Here is a 19183-nt window from a genome sequence, read left to right as displayed (position 1 = left end):
AGTAATCGTTTGACCTCTGTTATTGCCAACAAAAGTTATATTACAAAGTATTGAGTTGAATTTTTGTTATTGACCAAATACTTATTTTCCACCATAATTTACAAAAAAATTATTTAAAATTCCTACAATGTGAATTCCTGGATTTTCTTTTCATTCTGTCTCTCACAGTTGAAGTATACCTATGATGAAAATTACAGACCTCTGACATCATTTTAAGTGGGAGATCTTGCACAATCGGTGGCTGACTAAATACTTTTTTGCCCCACTGTGACTCCACGTGTTCATTCATAGTTTTGATGTCTTCAGTGACACTCTACAATAGTCATGAAAATAAAGAAAACCCATTGAATGAGAAGGTGTGTCTAAACATTTGGCCTGTACTGTACAGTTGCGATCAAAATTATTCAACCCCCACACAATTTTGGTGTTTTAGCAAGTTGGACATTTATTCCGTATTTTGTTTATAGTCATATCAAATAAAGCTGCATTAAATAGAGAAATCCAACTTGAATTACAACATTATATTTTGTAACATACCAAACAGTTTCATTTCTCTTAATATGTCATTGACAAAATTATTCAACCCCTAGAAGATCATAACTCTTAAGAACAGAATTTGAATAAGGTATTTTCAATCAGCTGTTGAAAACACCTGTAGATGTGATTAGAACCAGAACGAGCAACAATTAAACTGATAGAAAAATACTGTGACGCTCACCTTCTTGTAGATGGTCAATGGTGTATTTGCAACATAGTGAAGTCCAGGGAATGGTCAAAGAAGTCAAGAGAGGAGGTAATTTCTCTTCATAAGAAAGGATATGGATATAAGAAAATAGCAAAGACATTACACATTCCAAGAGACACAGTTGGGGGCATAATTCGCAAGTTTAAAGCTAAAGGCACAGTGGAAACACTACCTGGGCGTGGTAGAAACAGGATGCTGTGTGCACTGCTGTCCGGTATTTGAAGCGTACAGTGGTGAAAAACCCCCGGGTAACAGCTGAGGAATTACAACAGGACATTGCAGAGGGGGGAACGCAGGTTTCGTCCCAGACAATAAGGTGCGCACTACGAGATGAAAGCCTCCATGCCAGAACTCCCAGGAGCACCCCACTTCTTACTACCAGGCACAAGAAAAATAGACTCCTGTATGCCAAAAATCATCTGGACAAACCCCAAAGGTTTTGGGAAACTGTTCAATAGAGTGATGAGACAAAACTGGAACTCTTTGGGCCTATGAATCAACGTTATGTCTGGAGGAGAAAAAATTAAGCTTACAAAGAGAAGAACACCTCGCCTACTGTTAAGCATGGTGGTGGTGGTGGTGGTGGTGTGGGGGGGGGGGGGGTCAATCATGCTCTGGGGCTGTTTCTCTGCGTCAGGTACCGGGAATCTCCAGCGCGTTCAAAGCATTATGAATTCCATTTCCTACCAGGATATATTAGCTGCAAATGTCATGAAGTCAGTGACGAAGCTGAGGCTTGGGATCGTTGGACCTTCTAACAGGACAACGATCCCAAGCATACCTCCAAATCAACATCAGAGTGGTTGCAGAAGAAGGGCTGGAAGACTCTAGAGGGGCCTTCACATTCGCCAGACCTAAATCCTATAGAAAACCTGTGGTGGGACTTGAAGAAGGCAGTTGAAGCACGCAAGCCCAATAATATGAAAGAACTGGAGGCCTTTGCTCAAGAGGAATGGGCTAAAATACCTGTAGATCGTTGCAAAAAGCTTGTGTCCGGTTATGTATCACGTTTGAAGGATGCAATTACTTCCAAAGGGTGTTCTACTAAGTACTAAAGCTGCATGTAAATAGGGGGTTGAATAATTTTGTCAAAAATGTCATTTTTTGGTATTTTGTAAAATACAGTGTTACAATTGAAGTTGCATTTGTCTCTTTAATGCATCTTTATTTGATATGACTATAAACAAAATACGGAATAAATGTCCATCCATCCATCCATTTTCTACCGCTTATTCCCTTTCGGGGTCGCGGGGGGCGCTGGCGCCCATGTCTAACTTGCTAAAACACCAAAATTGAGTGGGGGTTAAATAATTTTGATCAAAACTGTATGTGTTCTTGTCATATAAAAATTGTAAATGATAGGTTCAAAAAAAAAAAAAAAAAAAAAAAGGCAGTTCCCTTTTAAGAGTTAAACATTGTCCACTGATGAAGTTTTGGACTATATTTGAAATTGTGCAGAAGGATAATTTATTCAAAACCAAGCTGTAATGTAAATCAAAACAAAAGGAAAGGTAAAGACGCATTCTTTGGAATGCAGGAAGGTCACAAACAAACCTGAGGCATCTGCAGCGGTTCCATCTGAGGGGTGGAAGCTGCTGTGGCCAGTGAACAATGATCCCACCCGGTAGTGAAGACGTCCGTTACTTTCCATTTCTGCTTCGCTGCCCGTGTCTCCGTAGCACACACCTGGGACACATGGGAAAGTCAATCTATCAACACCCAAGCATGGTCATGTACACATACCGTTACATTAGGGCTGGGCGATATATCGATATGTCATGGGTTTGTCTCTGTGTGATATAGAAAATGACTTAATCGTGATATAGAAAATGACTATATCGTGATATTCGTGTATACGTTCTCACGCAGTTGCTTTTAGCTGCTGGCATTACACTACAGGCTCTTCCCACTCTTTCGTGTCTCTCCTTCTCACAAAGACATAAAACAAGTGCACCTTCTTACATACGTCACATTCGTATACGTCCTCACGGAGAAGAGAAGTAGCGGCATGGGTAAGAGAGAAAGAAGGTGCGAATCTGGGAACAAATGAAGGAAGAATTAATTCCCGAGAAAAAACGCAGGGTTACCATCTTCTGGCGGTGGTTTGGATTCAAGTGGGAATATGTCAAACAGACAACCGTAATTTGTCAAGTGTGGGGCAAAAGCATTGCTACAAAAAGTAGCAGCACTGCTAATATGTAGCATCATTTGAAAAGTCACCTGCTAGAGAATGAAGAGTGCTTGAAACTCTGCATGTCAACATCTCTGTTCGGTGCCACACCAACAACAGGCTGAGGCAACCATTTCCACATCAACACTGTATGAAAAAAATAGTCAACAACATAAGGAGATAACGTCCACAGGAACCTACCACATAGCGAAGGACATACAGTATTTGATTTCCTATTATGCAGCTTATTTTTTTTTGACACTTGCTGAAATGTATTGTGTGACATCATGCACAAAAGAGCACTTTATTTGTTTTAAACTATTGTAAGTGGCGTTCTGTACAAAAAGTGAAATTTAATTCAGTGTTGTTTTGATATGTCATCATAGAGACATAATGCACAAAAGTGCACTCTTGGCTTGTTTTAAAATGTCTCTGGCAATCTTCCACTTTCTGTTTTGAAAGGACATGAATGTTTGTGCCACTGCTTAATAACTGTTTCATAAATACAGTTTTGGTCAATTGCCTTAGCTGTGATTTCCTTCTCTGCATGAAAGTTTAAAATGAGCATATATTAATGCAGTATGAAGAGGAATGTTTTAATGTAGACACATAGAATAATCATACTGCTGTGATTATATGCATCTTGTGTTCATTCAAGGCTAAGGCAAAATATGGAGATATACATCGTGTATCACGACATGGCCTAAAAATATCGAGATATTAAAAAAGGCCATATCGCCCAGCCCTACGTAATATATTGATTATGTAGCTATCATAATGACATTATTCATCCACATTTCACTGCAGTCTTTCTTGCTCATATTGGCTGCGAACTTAAAACGGTGCCTCGGTTTCCCTTTGAATTGTCTAATCCAAAAGGTCAGACAAAAAAAACGAAAATCGCACAAAAACTTCAATATTTTCTCTAAGAAGAACATATTTCAATCCCATAAACCTTTAAATATTAACACATAATGAAGAATAATTATGATTCTGCAGGCATACAACTATGTGAAATACATATAAATGATTAATTAAATGGACAAATATTAATGAAAACTGAATGGGAAAGCAGCAATGAGCAGAGTAGGACGGCAGGAGGGGATAATTACACAGACCACACTTAATTTAAGTGTTTCTCACCTTCTTTATTAAAGTGCTGGCGTTCACAACCTTTTTTAACTCCATGGTGTATTATTTTATTTTAAAACTATTAAAAAAAACATAGAAACTGGTGATGTAACAGTGTCAGTTAGCAGAGACATACAAAGTTAAAAAGTAGTAACGTTATGGAGGGGCGACAAATCTGGGGCAGAATTACTTCTGGGTAAGCAGGATAACAGGGATATTTTTGCTCTTGCTAAATATGGAACATTTGGCAGAAACACCAGACAATTCTGCAAACTTTATGGCTGGCTCACATCGTGGTCACTCCGTGATCACGTACGACCGCCAGACACTTCTGGATGTGGACATATCGGGCCGTTTTGGACTGATAGACGCGTGCTTGCTAGACCTGCTAACTAGCATGGGAATACTTTGGCGGCTACATCCAGCGGCCTGTGAAGCAGGGGAGTACAGTAGCAGCGGGGGCCGTCTACGGAGCAGACGCCAGCGGTGTGATCGGAAACGCGGATGCCGAGCGGGGCTAAAAACAAAGCAGAAGGCTAATCCCCACAGAACACCACTTCCCTCCATCCTGAAAACGGATTTAAATGGAAGACGCGAGACTACTGGTCTGGGTAAGGAGTCAGTTAAATTAGAACTATTTTTTTCTGCTTTGATTGTTTCAGAGTTGGACATGTATTCTACTGAGGTGGCAAACTATGATGTGTTCAGTTTATCAAAGCAACAAACAAACAATCGGAAAATTCCCGTCGTATCAATTCCTAGATATGGTCGTAATTATACTAAATCCACTGGGCATAATAAACACAACATTATTAATATTGCTACTACGGATAATTTGATCAAAAATTCCCTAAAACAGCCCACTACCTATAATATAGGTTTTTTAAACATAAGATCATTGTCTCCCAAAACGTTGGTAGTTAATGACATCATCAGAGACAACAATCTTAACGTCATCAGTCTCAGCGAAACCTGGCTTAAACTAAACGACTTTTTTGCGCTAAATGAGGCATGTCCTCCTATCTTTACACATGCGCATATTGCCCGTCCCCTTAAAAGGGGTGGATGGGTCGCACTAATATACAACGAAAACTTTAACCTTAATCCTAACATAAATAATAAATATAAATCGTTTGAGGTGCTTACGATGAGGTCTGTCACACCGCTGCCTCTACACCTGGCTGTTATCTACCGCCCCCCAGCGCCCTATTCGGACTTTATCAATGAATTCTCAGAGTTCGTTGCTGATCTAGTGACACACGCCGATAATATAATCATAATGGGGGACTTTAATATCCATATGAATACCCCATCGGACCAACCGTGCATAGCGCTCCAGACTAAAATTGATAATTGCGGTCTTACACAAATAATAAATGAACCGACGCATCGCAGCGGTAATAACATAGACCTAGTGCTTGTCAGGGGTATCACCGTTTCCAAAGTTACGATACTCCCGTAAACTAAAGTATTGTCCGATCATTACCTTATAAAATTCGAGGTTCAGACGCATGTTCGTCAAACTAATAATAATAATAACTGCTATAGCAGCCGCAACATTAATACGGCCACAACGATAACTCTTGCTGACCTACTGCCCTCGGTAATGGCACCATTCCCAAAGTATGTGGGCTCTATTGATAACCTCACTAACAACTTTAACGACGCCCTGCGCGAAACCATTGATAACATAGCACCGCTAAAGTTAAAAAAGGCTCCAAAAAAGCGTACCCCGTGGTTTACATAAGAAAGAGAGCTCAGAAATGATTATGTAGAAAGCTGGAACGCAAATGGCGCACGACTAAACTTGAGGTGCACCATCAAGCATGGAGTGATGGTTTAATAACTTATAAACGCATGATTACCTTAGCTAAAGCTAAATATTACTCAAATCTCATCCACCGTAATAAAAACAATCCTAAAGTTTTGTTTAGTACAGTAGCATCGCTAACCCAACAAGGGACCCCTTCCAGTAGCTCCACCCACTCAGCTGATGACTTTATGCAATTCTTTAGTAAGAAAATTGAAGTCATTAGAAAGCAGATTAAAGACAATGCGTCCCAGCTACAACTGGGTTCTATTAACACTGATACGATTGTATATACGGCTTATACTGCCCTCCAAAATAGTTTCTCTCGTTTTGAGGAAATAACATTAGAGGAATAAAACAAACACCATGTATACTTGACCCTCTTCCTGGGAAACTGATCAAGGAGCTCTTTGTATTATTAGGTCCATCAGTGCTAAATATTATAAACGTATCACTTTCCTCGGGTACTGTTCCCCTAGCATTCAAAAAAGCGGTTATTCATCCTCTTCTTAAAAGACCTGACCTCATGGTAAACTACCGACCGGTGTCTCACCTTCCCTTTATTTCAAAAATCCTTGAAAACATTGTTGCGGAGCAGTTAAATGAACACTTACCGTCTAACAATCTATGTGAAACCTTTCAATCCAGTTCAGGGCAAATCACTCTACGGAGACAGCCCTCGCAAAAATGACTAATGATCTATTGCTAATGATGGATTCTGATGCGTCATCTATGTTGCTGCTCCTCGATCTTAGCGCTGCTTTCGATACCGTCGATCATAATATTTTATTAGACCGTATCAAAACACGAATTGGTATGTCAGACTTAGCCCTGTCTTGGTTTAACTCTTATCTTACTGATAGGATGCAGTGCGTCTCCCATAACAATGTGACCTCGGACTACGTTAAGGTAACGTGTGGAGTTCCCCAGGGTTCGGTCCTTTGCCCTGCACTCTTCAGCATCTACATGCTGCCGCTAGGTGACATCATACGCAAATACGGTGTTAGCTTTCACTGTTATGCTGATGACGCCCAACTCTACATGCCCCTAAAGCTGACCAACACGCCGGAGTGTAGTCAGCTGGAGGCGTGTCTTAATGAAATTAAACAATGGTTGTCCGCTAACTTTTTGCAACTCAATGCCAAAAAAACGAAAATGCTGATTATCAGTCCTGCTAGACACCTACCTCTATGCAATAATACAACTCTAACATTTGACAACCAAACAATCAAACAAGGCGACACAGTAAAGAATCTGGGTATTATCTTTGACCCAACTCTCTCCTTTGAGTCACACATTAAAAGCGTTACAAAAACGGCCTTCTTTCATCTCCGTAATATCGCTAAAATTCGTTCCATTCTGTCCACTAAAGACACGCTGAGATCATTATCCATGCGTTTGTTACGTCTCGCCTCGATTACTGTAACGTATTATTTTTGGGTCTCCCCATGTCTAGCAGTAAAAGATTACAGTTGGTACAAAATGCGGCTGCTAGACTTTTGACAAGAACAAGAAAGTTTGATAATATTACGCCTGTACTGGCTCACCTGCACTGGCTTCCTGTGCACTTAAGATGTGACTTTAAGGTTTTACTACTTACGTATAAAATACTACACGGTCTAGCTCCAGCCTATCTTGCCCATTGTATTGTACCATATGTCCCGGCAAGAAATCTGCGTTCAAAGGACTCCGGCTTATTAGTGATTCCCAAAGCCCAAAAAAAGTCTGCGGGCTATAGAGCGTTTTCATTTCGGGCTCCAGTACTCTGGAATGCCCTCCCGGTAACAGTTCGAGATGCCACCTCAGTAGAAGCATTTAAGTCTCACCTTAAAAATATTTTGTATACTCTAGCCTTTAAATAGACTCCCTTTTTAGACCAGTTGATCTGCCGTTTCTTTTCTTTTTCTCCTATGTCCCACTCTCCCTTGTGGAGGGGGTCCGGTCCAATCCGGTGGCCATGTACTGCTTGCCTGTGTATCGGCTGGGGACATCTCTGCGCTGCTGATCCGCCTCCGCTTGGGATGGTTTCCTGCTGGCTCCGCTGTGAACGGGACTCTCCTTGCTGTGTTGGATCCGCTTTGGACTGGACTCTCGCGACTGTGTTGGATCCATTCTGGATTGAACTTTCACAGTATCATGTTAGACCCGCTCGACATCCATTGCTTTCCTCCTCTCCAAGGTTCTCATAGTCATCATTGTTACCGACGTCCCACTGGGTCATCATTGTCACCGACGTCCCACTGGGTGTGAGTTTTCCTTGCCCTTATGTGGGCCAACCGAGGATGTCGTAGTGGTTCGTGTTGTGGTCTGTGCAGCCCTTTGAGACACTAGTGATTTAGGGCTATATAAGTAAACATTAATTGATTGGTTAAAAACTAAGTAAAATTAGTAATACAACAAGACCATTGTACGTAATTCTTTGTTTGGCCTAGGAGATTTCATATCAGGGTTATCGTTATTGTTGAGTATGCTCAAAAAGTACTTAAACACACACTAAAATCTGCTAACCAAGTTATTTTGTTAAATAACTTGCATAAACACTGTAAAAAAAAAAAAAAATGCATGTTTTTGTGATAGTGTTTTACTATTTTATCTGTTTTGAAGGCTAAGTGTTTATTGCTTTTAATATTAGTTTTTAATGTAGCACTTTAAGATTTATTTCAAAGAAAAGTACATTAAAAATCAAACATATTTATTTTAAAACTATTACATAAGTTATAACTATTATTCATCATTTCTGGAGGGGGTTGTGTCGTCGTACTCTGTTCAGCAGTCCTTGAACGTACCGAAAAAAACACCACCATCTTGTATTCAAAAGGAGCAAAGCTTGAAGGTTCAATTGAATAGCTTAGTTGCTCCGATAGTAATGGGTTTATATAATTTCTGAATGTCATTGCAATTATCAGCTTTTCAATTAATTCACTTTAAAACAATCATTTTAATAGTCAGGAGTTTGATTGACTGAATGTTTGATTGAATGATAATGATGACAGTACACAAATCTAGGGCAAACGTTTGACAAAAATTTGAATCAAAAATTTAAAGCAACTTACAGTGGGGTGTATGAAAAATGAGATTTGATTGAAACTTTTATTTTAGTAGATTGATTGATTGAAACCTTTATAAGTAGATTGCACAGTACAGTACATATTCCGTACAATTGACCACTAAATGGTAACACCCTAATAACTTTTTTAAGACGGGGTCCACGTTAATCAATTCATGGTAAAGTAGCAGTGTGATTACAAAACATACTGTATTTTTTGGACTATAAGGCGCATTAAAAACCCTTTCATTTTCTCGAAAATCGACAGTGCGATAAGTGTGACCAGTAGATGGCAGTCACACATAACAGATATGTGTAGACTGCAATATGACGCCAGTAGACAACACCAAAACTTAAAATGTTCCCTTGAAAATAAAGAACATTACACACGGCGCTCAAAAATCTGTCAAAGTGTTTTAGAACGACTTTGAAGCCGCCCCGCTTGATGGATTGCCGGCCCAATACGGCTACCGTAGTCAGAGATACAAATATTACTATGGTGTGTGTATAAGGACCTCAAAATGGCACCAATTAGCAGACATTATCTGCCTTTTTGTTTCACAATATTATACAAAACCACAGTTTCTTATCTTTTTGTACCTGCTGATGTGTATTTGAGATCTGCATAAGTGCTGAAAATTTGCACACACTGTCATCCGTGAAGATGCCGTAATCGATAAGCTTCTTCTTCTTCTCTATCTTCTTGGTATGGGACATTCATCCGCCGCTGTTACCATTTCTAATATAAAGTAGTGTAAAGTTCTTACATATATCTGTCAGTAAACTCGCTATGGAAGAGCTCCAAACTACCGGTATATTGAGTTTACATTATTCACCCAAGGAACTTTAATTATTAGTGCGTTCTGGTCGGACGGTTTATCACGGGACACATTTCCGGCGTTCTTGTTGCACTAGTGAACCATGGATGAGGAGATGCTGCTCTGTTACTGATTGAAGTAAAGTCTGGATGTCATTAAAACAGTTAGCTCCATCTTTTGACACTTCTTCCACTCCCGTCCTTGCTACAACAAAGATGACGAGGTGATGACGCTGTCGAAAGTGAGCCACGTAAATAAGACCGCCCACAAAACGGCGCATCCTGAAGAGACTGTTAGAAAGCGACTTGAAGATGATCTGTAAAACATCATCTATGCAACATTTTGACCATAGAACCACAATTACATGTTATGTAGACCAGTGATCCCAAACAACTGTTGCGGGGACCGATACACATGCATACGACGGTGATGCATTTGTTAACGGGCCACACAGAAACATTAAATAATTTATTAAAAACTGCATTTTCTCCGACTTACCTTTTGCCTGTCCCAATAAACACACCAATAAGCTTTTTCATAGATGTACAATAACACTCCTCTTGGTAAGTTGCCATTTGTTATATTTGTTATAGCTTTTTGACGTGATACAATGAGAACTAATAGACATCCATCTATCAATCTTCTTCTTTGTGTTCGCTGGAGCCTATCTCAGGTGCGTTCGGGCGGAATGCGGGGTACACCCTGGACAAGTTGCCACATCATTGCAGGGCCAACACAGATAGACAACATTCAGAGTCACATTCACACACTAGGGCAAAGTTAGTGTTGCTAATCAACCCCCCCCACACACACAATTTTGGCGGTGGGAGGAAGTTGGACTACCCGCAGGGAACCCACGCAGTCAGGGAGAGAACATGCAATCTCCACACAGAAAGATCACGAGCCCGGGATTGAAAACAGGACTAGTCAGGACCTTCATTTTGTGAGGCAGATGCAATAACCCCCTGTGCCACCGCAAATGTGACAGATTGTAGCCAAAAGCTGATTTCCATCTCCATCTCATTGCATAGAAACAAGCCCAGGGCCCCCACTAATTCAGGGTTTAAGTGAGTTGTATTTTTAATGCACTTATTTTTGCTGTGTTTATCTGCCACAAGTGAAAAGCCGGTCCCTGAAAATAATGCCTTCATTAAACCGGTCTGTGGTGCAAAAAGGGTTGAGGACCACTGATGTAGACCACAGGGAAGTGTTTTACATTTAGAGAAAAATAATAATATGACTCCATTAATGCACCTTATAATCCGGTGTGCCTTTTGTATGAAAAAAAAATTAAATAGACCCGCTCATCAACAGTGCGCCCTTGAATGCAGTGCTTGGTATTAAAACAACAAAAAAACAATAAGTAGAGAAGTAGAAGTAAAAAAACAGTGCTCACATCTGCTCCTATCCACTAGTCCAAACTCAAGCCTTATTCAACTGTTGTTTGTTTAGCAAAATTTTACTGCAAATGAATATCAGCTACAAATACCCGTTATCAGCCTTCTTGACTACTAATAATCAGTATCGGTCATAAAAAAAAGGAACAGCAAACATGTGTGTTGTCAGGTCAGCTGGCTCACCCTCAGTGCCCTTGTGCACGTATCCATTGGAGAGAGGAGGCATGAGCTGCTGGTGGCTGCCTGCCTCAGAGCTGCTGTAGCCTTCTGGAGGTTCTGACAAAGTCCCCTGAGAGGAGAGGTAGCTGGGGATGTCTGCTGGTAAATTCATCTCATCTATGGAAACATGATATTTCAATCAATCAAACAACATTTGCAGAGCACTTTTCTTACATATGAAACATACTTTATATATGTTTTTTAAAACTACTGTACCTTTTCCTTTCTATCTATGACACGTCATGACAGTCATCTAAAAACATATGTGGCTGAGCGCGGAAGGACCAGGTAATACAACACTATCGTAGCGAGTCCAGTGCACCAGGGGCTGCAGGAAGAGGGTCCAAGACTGCAGCGACCCTGATCTAAGGCAAACGGCGAGGGACCAGGGAGTCCTCTCGCCGAGGAACCCATGAGCCAGGGCCACAGCAGCCGAGTGCTGAGGACACGCTGAAAATAACTTACAACACCTAAGTACATTAAGAGGATTAAATAAATAAATACAATATACTGATAAGATACAATATAAGAATGCATAAATGTGACAAAAATATTTAGTAAAAAAGATAAAAAGGGTGAATTAAAATGGTATGTGATAAATAAAAGCTAAATAAACAGAGTTAAAAAGATAGTCAAAATTATAGGATGAACAAGAATATTAATTACATTTTAAATTTGAATGTAAAATGGTCCACAAAGTGACATTACCGTAAATTCCAGACAAGAAGCCGCTACTTTTTTCCAACGCTTTGTACGCTGCGGCTTATAAAACGATGCAGCTAATTTAATGGATTTGTCTTCGCTTACAATCATTATGCAAATCGTTTTTATAAAACGCGTACAAATACATTGAAATTGTGCTATGGCGACATCTTTTGGACAAGTTTGATTGGCTACAGTGTTCTTTGCTGTTTGAAGCTTTGAACTGGAAGTACAAGTATGCTTGTACGCTTTAACTCGTCCATAGCATTTCTACTCGTTCGGATTCTTCACTCCAAACAACGTTTGCAAGCTCTACAATATAAATAAAACATTTCTTACTTACTAAACCGTCCCACGTGTGATGTCTGTAGAAGTGGTGTTTTTATGCAAAGTTGTACATGTTATCGTAATGCTAGCATTACATTAAGCCAACATGCTAATACATTTATGAGGGCCTGTGTTACTATTATTAACTTACAAGGGCATTCTGTTTGTATTGTGTCAGTTTTGTAAAATCCTCAAGACGTCACCGTGCAGTCATTGAGTCTGTTTCGCTGATTGGAGCTAGCTTCTGCAGCTAGTGGGTTCATGACAATGACTTCTGTTTTGTTTGATCAGTCGTTTTAGTGCCGTTTTACAAACACTGCTTGGACACAATTAAAGAATTACAAAATATTTCTGTGTAAATAACTCATTTCACAACATATATATCTTTGACTTATAGTATATGGAAAAATACTTTTTTCGTCGAAAATTTAGTGGGTGCGGCTTATATACCGGTGCAGTCTTTATGTAAAATGGGCTAATATTAGGCGCAACATTTGCTAACCTGTGTTTGTGATGCTGTAGTCTTCGTTGTTCCTCCGCATATGGTAAATGACGATGACCCAGACTAGCGAAGTCCCGACCACACAGCACACCACCACAATCACCACGATGCCCACCGTGGTCCAGCCGTCCTGGTTGTACACCACGCTGGTGTCGCAGTTGGGCGACGGCGTGACACCCAGGTAGACGTGGCCGCGCTCTGTTCCCACCGTGTTGGACACGACGCAGGTGTACTTGCCAGCGTCGGCGGGGCCGGCGTCGACGATGATGAGGAGTTGGTTGGCTGCAGCGAAGAAGTGGCGCTCGGTGAGTACAAGAGGTCCGTCGTCTTTGGTCCAGTTTAGGCGCGGTGCGGGGCTGCCGCCGGCGATGCACTGAAGCACGGCTGTTTCCCCTCTAGCCACTGTTCTGTCTTCAAGGGGCCGAATAAATGAAGGTGTTTCTGTAAAAGAGAAATATGTCACCAAGTGGCAAGTGTTGGAATTGGACTGTTTGGTTTTGGGAGACAGAGCAAAAACATGCAGCGTTGACATTAACCGGAACTCACCCAGGACAGTGAGCGTGGCGTTGGCCGACACGCTGCCCGCTGCGTTCTGCGCGGTGCAGCTGTACACGCCCATGTCTTCCGTCTTCACGCTGGTGATGAAGAAGGTGTCGTCGTAGGGCATCACAAGCATCCTGCGCTCCCGTGCGGCAGGGAAGTCGATGCCGCCGTCTTTCTGCCAGGCGATCTGCGGGAAGGGGTGGCCTTCCGCGGCACACTCCAGCCTGGCATTGTTGCCGGTGCGGGTCGTCAGATCCATGGGAGTCTTGAGGAAGGATGGCAGTTCTGCGGAAAGATAGGCAAGTTTAGGTCTCAATCAATCAATCAATTAATCAATGCTTATTTATACAGCCCTAAATCACAAATGTCTCAAAGGGCTGCACAAGCCACAACGACATCCGCGGTACAGAGCCCACATCAGGGCAAAGAAAAACTCACCCCAGTGGGACGTCGGTGACAATGACTATTTAAAACCTTGGAGAGGACCGCATATGTGGGTTTCCCACAACAACACGGGTCTGAACAACATGGCCCAAAATCTATATTGCAGCGTCCCGTGGTAGAACCATTTTAAAACAGGTTGCAAAGGCTCGTTTTTTGGCTGCAGTGACATATTGCATCATTTTTGCCAAATTATTTTTGTCCTAATTATTGTCTGGTTCAGTGGTGTGCCATTAGGGCATACTTGCCAACCGTCCCGGATTTTCTGGGAGACTCCCGAAATTCTGACTTCTCCATTGAACACGGTGGCGGAACGGATATACTCAGTCATGAACGGTCAGCGAAGCACAAAGCGTCCGCAGCGCAGCATCGTTCACAACCCAGTATTATAAGCCACCTCGCAAAATGGAGATCCGATGGTGTAACTTACGCTGAGACAAAGATGGCTATGCTGATAGCTGGAAGCAACATCCCGTTCTCCTTTGCAGATGTCTACAACAAATCCGTGAAGGATATGTTCCCGGATTCGGAGATCGCTCGCCAGTACGCAAATGGCAGAACAAAAGTTAATCAAATAGTGAAAGGTAAGTGTTTTTTTTTTATTTAGTAACCAGCAAGCACAGTACAGTTAGTAGAACAACTGTGTTTTTATTACTGTGTATTTGATAGGTGCCGTCTAAAATTCAACTATTTATTTTATTTATATATATAATAAAATAAATATATATAGCTAGAATTCACTGAAAGTCAAGTATTTCATATATATATATATATATATATATATATATATATATATATATATATATATACACACACACACACACACATACAGTATATATGAAATATAAATGAAATACTCGAGTTGGTGAATTGTAGATGTAAATATACTTCCCCCCTTTTAACCGCGCCCCCCGCCCCAACCACGCCTCCACCCCATCCCCGACCACGCCCCACACCCCACCTCCCAAAATCGGAGGTTTCAAGGTTGGAAAGTATGCGTTAGGGCCAGCAAGGTCTTTTCTGCTGGCCTAACATAAATCATGATCATAGAGTAATAAAAAAGAAAATGTAATTTTAGTCTACTTTCCATAAAGTATTCATCAAATTCTATTCATGTCTTATTAGATTTCATTGTTGCTTGTTTTTACTTTAGAACTTTTATCCAATCAGATATAAACTCGCTTGTTGCCAGCGCTGTATAAATTCTGCTGGATAGACAGTTTTCACTTGTCACTCCCAAGTGTGAATCCAATCATAAGTTGTAATTTGCGGAAAGCAGGAAGGGGCACATACCGGAGCCATACCCGGCCAATGGAGAAATCATGGTTCTCACTTTTTTAACTCCAAAAGAAAAAAATTCAAATATTTAATATCCATCCATCCATTTTCTTCCGCTTATCTGAGGTCGGGTCACAGGGGCAGCAGCCTAGGCAGGGAAACCCAGACTTACCTCTCCCCAGCCACTTCGCCCAGCTCCTCCTCGGGGATCCCGAGGCGTTCCCAGGCCAGCCGGGTGACATAGTCTCCCAACGTACCCTGGGGTCTTCCCCGTGGCCTCCTGCCGGTCAGACGTGCCCTAAACACCTCCCTGGGGAGGCGTTCGAGTGGCATCCTGAGCAGATGCCCGAACCACCTCATCTGGCTCCTCTCGATGTGGAGGAGCAGTGGCTTTACTCTGAGCTCCTCCCGGACGATAGAGCTCCTCACCCTATCTCTAAGGGAGAGACCCGCCACCCGACAGAGGAAACTCATTTGGGCTGCTTGTACCTGTAATCTTGTCCTTTCGGTCATAACCCAAAGCACATGACCGTTGGTGAGGATGGGAACTTAAGTCGAGCGGTAAATTGAGAGCTTTGTCTTTTGGCTCAGCTCTTTCTTCACCACAACGGATCAATATTTAATATGTTCTTTGCAATAATTTTAATATTGACAGTACCACGTAAGGTATGTTTTAAATGGTGATGCGGGTTCATTGATTTTTCAATGTGCCAAAATATAGCCAGGGATGGGAATGAAGATTTACAAAATCAGCTGACAATTTTTTAAACCCTTAAACACCGCTGTGCGGAAGGCCGCATAGTGGGGGTCTGGGGGGCATGCCCCCCCAGAAAAATTTAGAAATCTTTGTTAGCTTAGGATGCATTTCCTGCTATTTTGAGTCAAAATTTAACAATATTCTCCTGACCAAAATTTCACATTTATTAGCAAATATTTTCATAAAAATGTATCATGTGATAAAATTTATGTATACAAGTTTACACATATCAAATTCTTGTATACTTTTGGATTATATACAGAAATATGCCTACAAATGGATCAACCAGAATTCAAAATATAAAAATTTTGAAATACATAGGATCGTGTATTGTACCTCTGAATGGACTCGTCTGTCGTAGATTGGTGTGAGAGGAGCCGAGTCGGAGGTGGGAGGCTTCGATTGTTGATTTGAGGCTGCATTTGTGACGATGTTTGACTTCAGCTTGAAGGCAGATCCCAGTGAAAAATTACTTCTCCGTAAACTCACTTTATTTAGATGCCTTGCCGATTTCGCGTGGTCAAAGAGTTCCACCTTTCCCTGAGATCCATAGTTCACAATGTCCTTGCACTGAGGCCGTAGATTAGATAGGGACACGCCACCTGAGCCCCGGTGAGATGAGCGAAGAGGGCGCAGCGCGCAGGGATCCTCCCACTGTTCCGCCGACCAGTCGAAGCGCCCGCCGCGACAAATAGCCACCAAAACAGTCGCTGTACTCCAGGGGAAGTGCAGAGATCTTCACCGCGTCAGGATGTGCCAACCAAGCTTTCACTTTTACCAGTCGGGCGGATCGCACTCCTCTGGGTTTCCGCTTCCTGGGCAGCGGCGTGTTCATCCGACGGAAGCACTAGGGTAGGTTAGCATTAGCACGGAAAAATGAATCCGAGTCTCTTGCATTGTAAAGTTCACATGACCGTACTGACTCCCCTATCCTCAACAACTCCTGGCGTTCATACACTAGAAGTGAGTCGATGGTCCTCAAAACACACGTCAAAATAACCACAAAACAGACAGTAGTGCTCAGAGGCAAGCGGCGAACCAGACACACCGGCGCCATTTTGTTCCCTTCTATTATAACGAATTATATAATATATAATATTATAAGAATACGAGTTCAGAAACGCTCACAATAATTGAGGATCAGGGACTAGATATTGTCGGCAAACGACGCGTGCAGACGCCTATAACGGGCAATGTCATTGGTTGATGTCGTCAGCTGATTGTAGAGCTAGCCAATCTGGTGCCTTCACACATTGGCATTATATTATATAAATGACCGGCGGTGCCAAAATCCGCGGAATTCCGCGGAAAATTCCCATCCCTGTATAGCCTGTTTTGTACACTGTTGAGGTGATTCAATATGCAGTGGTGCACAAGTGTGTTTCTGTATAGCAGGGGTCGAGAACCTTTTTGGCTGAGAGAGCCTTACAAGCCAAATATTTTAAAAAGTATTTCCGTGGGAGCAATAAAATATATTTTTTTAACACTGAATACAAATAAATGCGTGCATTTTTAAGTAAGACCAACATTTTTAGAGTATAATAAGTCTCTTATTCTTTTTAATAACATTGTTATTCTGAAGCTAACCAACAATAAATAAAATAATTCTTACCGTTAACGCAACTTCTTGAACAGGTGCGGTAGAAACCGGATGAATGGATTAAATTGCATGAGAATGTTTTATATTTTGAACGTTATTTTTGTCAGCTAAGATTTATCTGAGAGCCAGATGCAGTCATCAAAAGAGCCACATCTGGCTCTAGAGCCATAGGTTCCCTACCCCTGCTGTATAGTATTTCTCCAGCTGTGGTCATGTGGTGACAGAAATTATTGTATTTTGAGGGGTATTTAATAAAGTCGGGCTAAGTAGGACATTACTGAAGGCCAAAGTGGAAAAGGCACAGTGCGCCACTGGTCTGGTTACTTCCTGTTGTAACATGGTCCTATCTACACTTCTGTTAACCTTTGTGTAATGTTCATATTGAGTAACAACAATATGAACGTTGCACGGAAAATTTCTCTGCCAGTTTCTGCATCCCACAGGGATTCCTCTTTTGTGTTTCTGCACCTGCGGTTCCCACACAAGGTTGCAACATTCTTTGTCAACACTGTCTGCTCTCATTTCCTCGCACATTTGACCCTATGATGTTCCGTCTACCTACACTCTGTCCTCCTCCTGTCTAGGCCTGCTCTGTGTGTGTGTGTGTGTGTGTGTGTGTTACACAGAAGATCAATTTCCACCCTTCTATTAGCCTCTGGACATCTTATATGTAATAGAAATGTGTAGGGGGGGGTTGTATGGTGTGTGGTCCTTAAATATGTATTTTGATATATGTTCTTCATAGAAAATGAGCCTGTCATTGAGTCTCAGTTTGAAAAATTAATTAATTGTATAATTTTTCTTTTAATAAAAAATGGAAACGAGTCCCACAGACCCAAAGACCAAACAAGGGTTAAAATGTAAAAAAAAATACTTATTCTTCTGTCATGTGGGTGTTGATCCAATACCAAGTAGTTACATTTTCAGTAAGGCTGCTACTAACAACTATTATGACAGTCGACTAATCATCGATTGCCCTAACGATTAGTCGACTAATCGGACTATTAAGTGGACACATAATAAGTAGCTCTAATTTATTTATTTATTGACTTTTAAATTCAGCTTGAGATATTTTTAAGCATCTGCTTGCGAACAACAAAGATGACTATACATATCAATCCAACCACTGTAGTATCGACCGAAACTAATACTCTACTTGGTATCGTGACTGTCAATATGTGTATCGGTTAGCATATCCTCCTATGGTCTGTGTAGCATGATTAGCTATTCCTCATAATCCAGGGATGATACTAATAGTAAAGTTTTTTTTTTGCCACCATGGAGGCGAGGATTGCTGACTTAGAAGGGGCTTCACACTGTGGAGGGACGTTAGCCGCCGGCAAGAATGCGACAGGGCGCATTCGTTGGGTTTGTCTCTGTCAAATTTGCGGGGAAGAGTTTGAATGGGTCTATCATCAGCCATATTTATATTAATGTTGTGGCCCAACTTACAGAATTTTTCCTTATAAGATCTAGCGTGTTTATAGCTTTTAGCTGTTATAACTTGAGTTTGAGGAGTAGCTGAAATATAGCTTCCCCTACATGAAAGACCAGCAGCTGCCATTGGTGTTACACTATACAACAATAACAATTATAAAAACAAAGCAAAACGACATCATATAAGAAAACATATGTTAATACTTTTTACTAATAACACAATTATTTTTGGAACTATTTAAGCATTCAAAAGGGACAAG

General features: G+C 41.3%; 1 protein-coding gene across 3 annotated transcripts in view; it reads right to left on the bottom strand.

The window, feature by feature from the left end:
• The window catches only part of lrig2 (leucine-rich repeats and immunoglobulin-like domains 2), an 89139-nt gene that overhangs the window by 14276 nt on the left and 55680 nt on the right, over positions 1-19183 (bottom strand). For all 3 annotated transcript variants that reach the window (XM_061885856.1, XM_061885865.1, XM_061885872.1), the window contains 4 exons: positions 13414-13695; positions 12868-13308; positions 11301-11453; positions 2300-2431 (listed from right to left, as the gene is read on the bottom strand). In XM_061885856.1, coding sequence (XP_061741840.1) covers positions 2300-2431; positions 11301-11453; positions 12868-13308; positions 13414-13695 — 1008 coding nt within the window. The remainder of the gene's footprint in view (positions 1-2299; positions 2432-11300; positions 11454-12867; positions 13309-13413; positions 13696-19183) is intronic.

This window comes from Nerophis ophidion, linkage group LG02, assembly GCF_033978795.1.
Source record: "Nerophis ophidion isolate RoL-2023_Sa linkage group LG02, RoL_Noph_v1.0, whole genome shotgun sequence".
NCBI lineage: Eukaryota > Metazoa > Chordata > Actinopteri > Syngnathiformes > Syngnathidae > Nerophis > Nerophis ophidion.
This window is presented reverse-complemented; position numbering and strand designations above follow the sequence as displayed.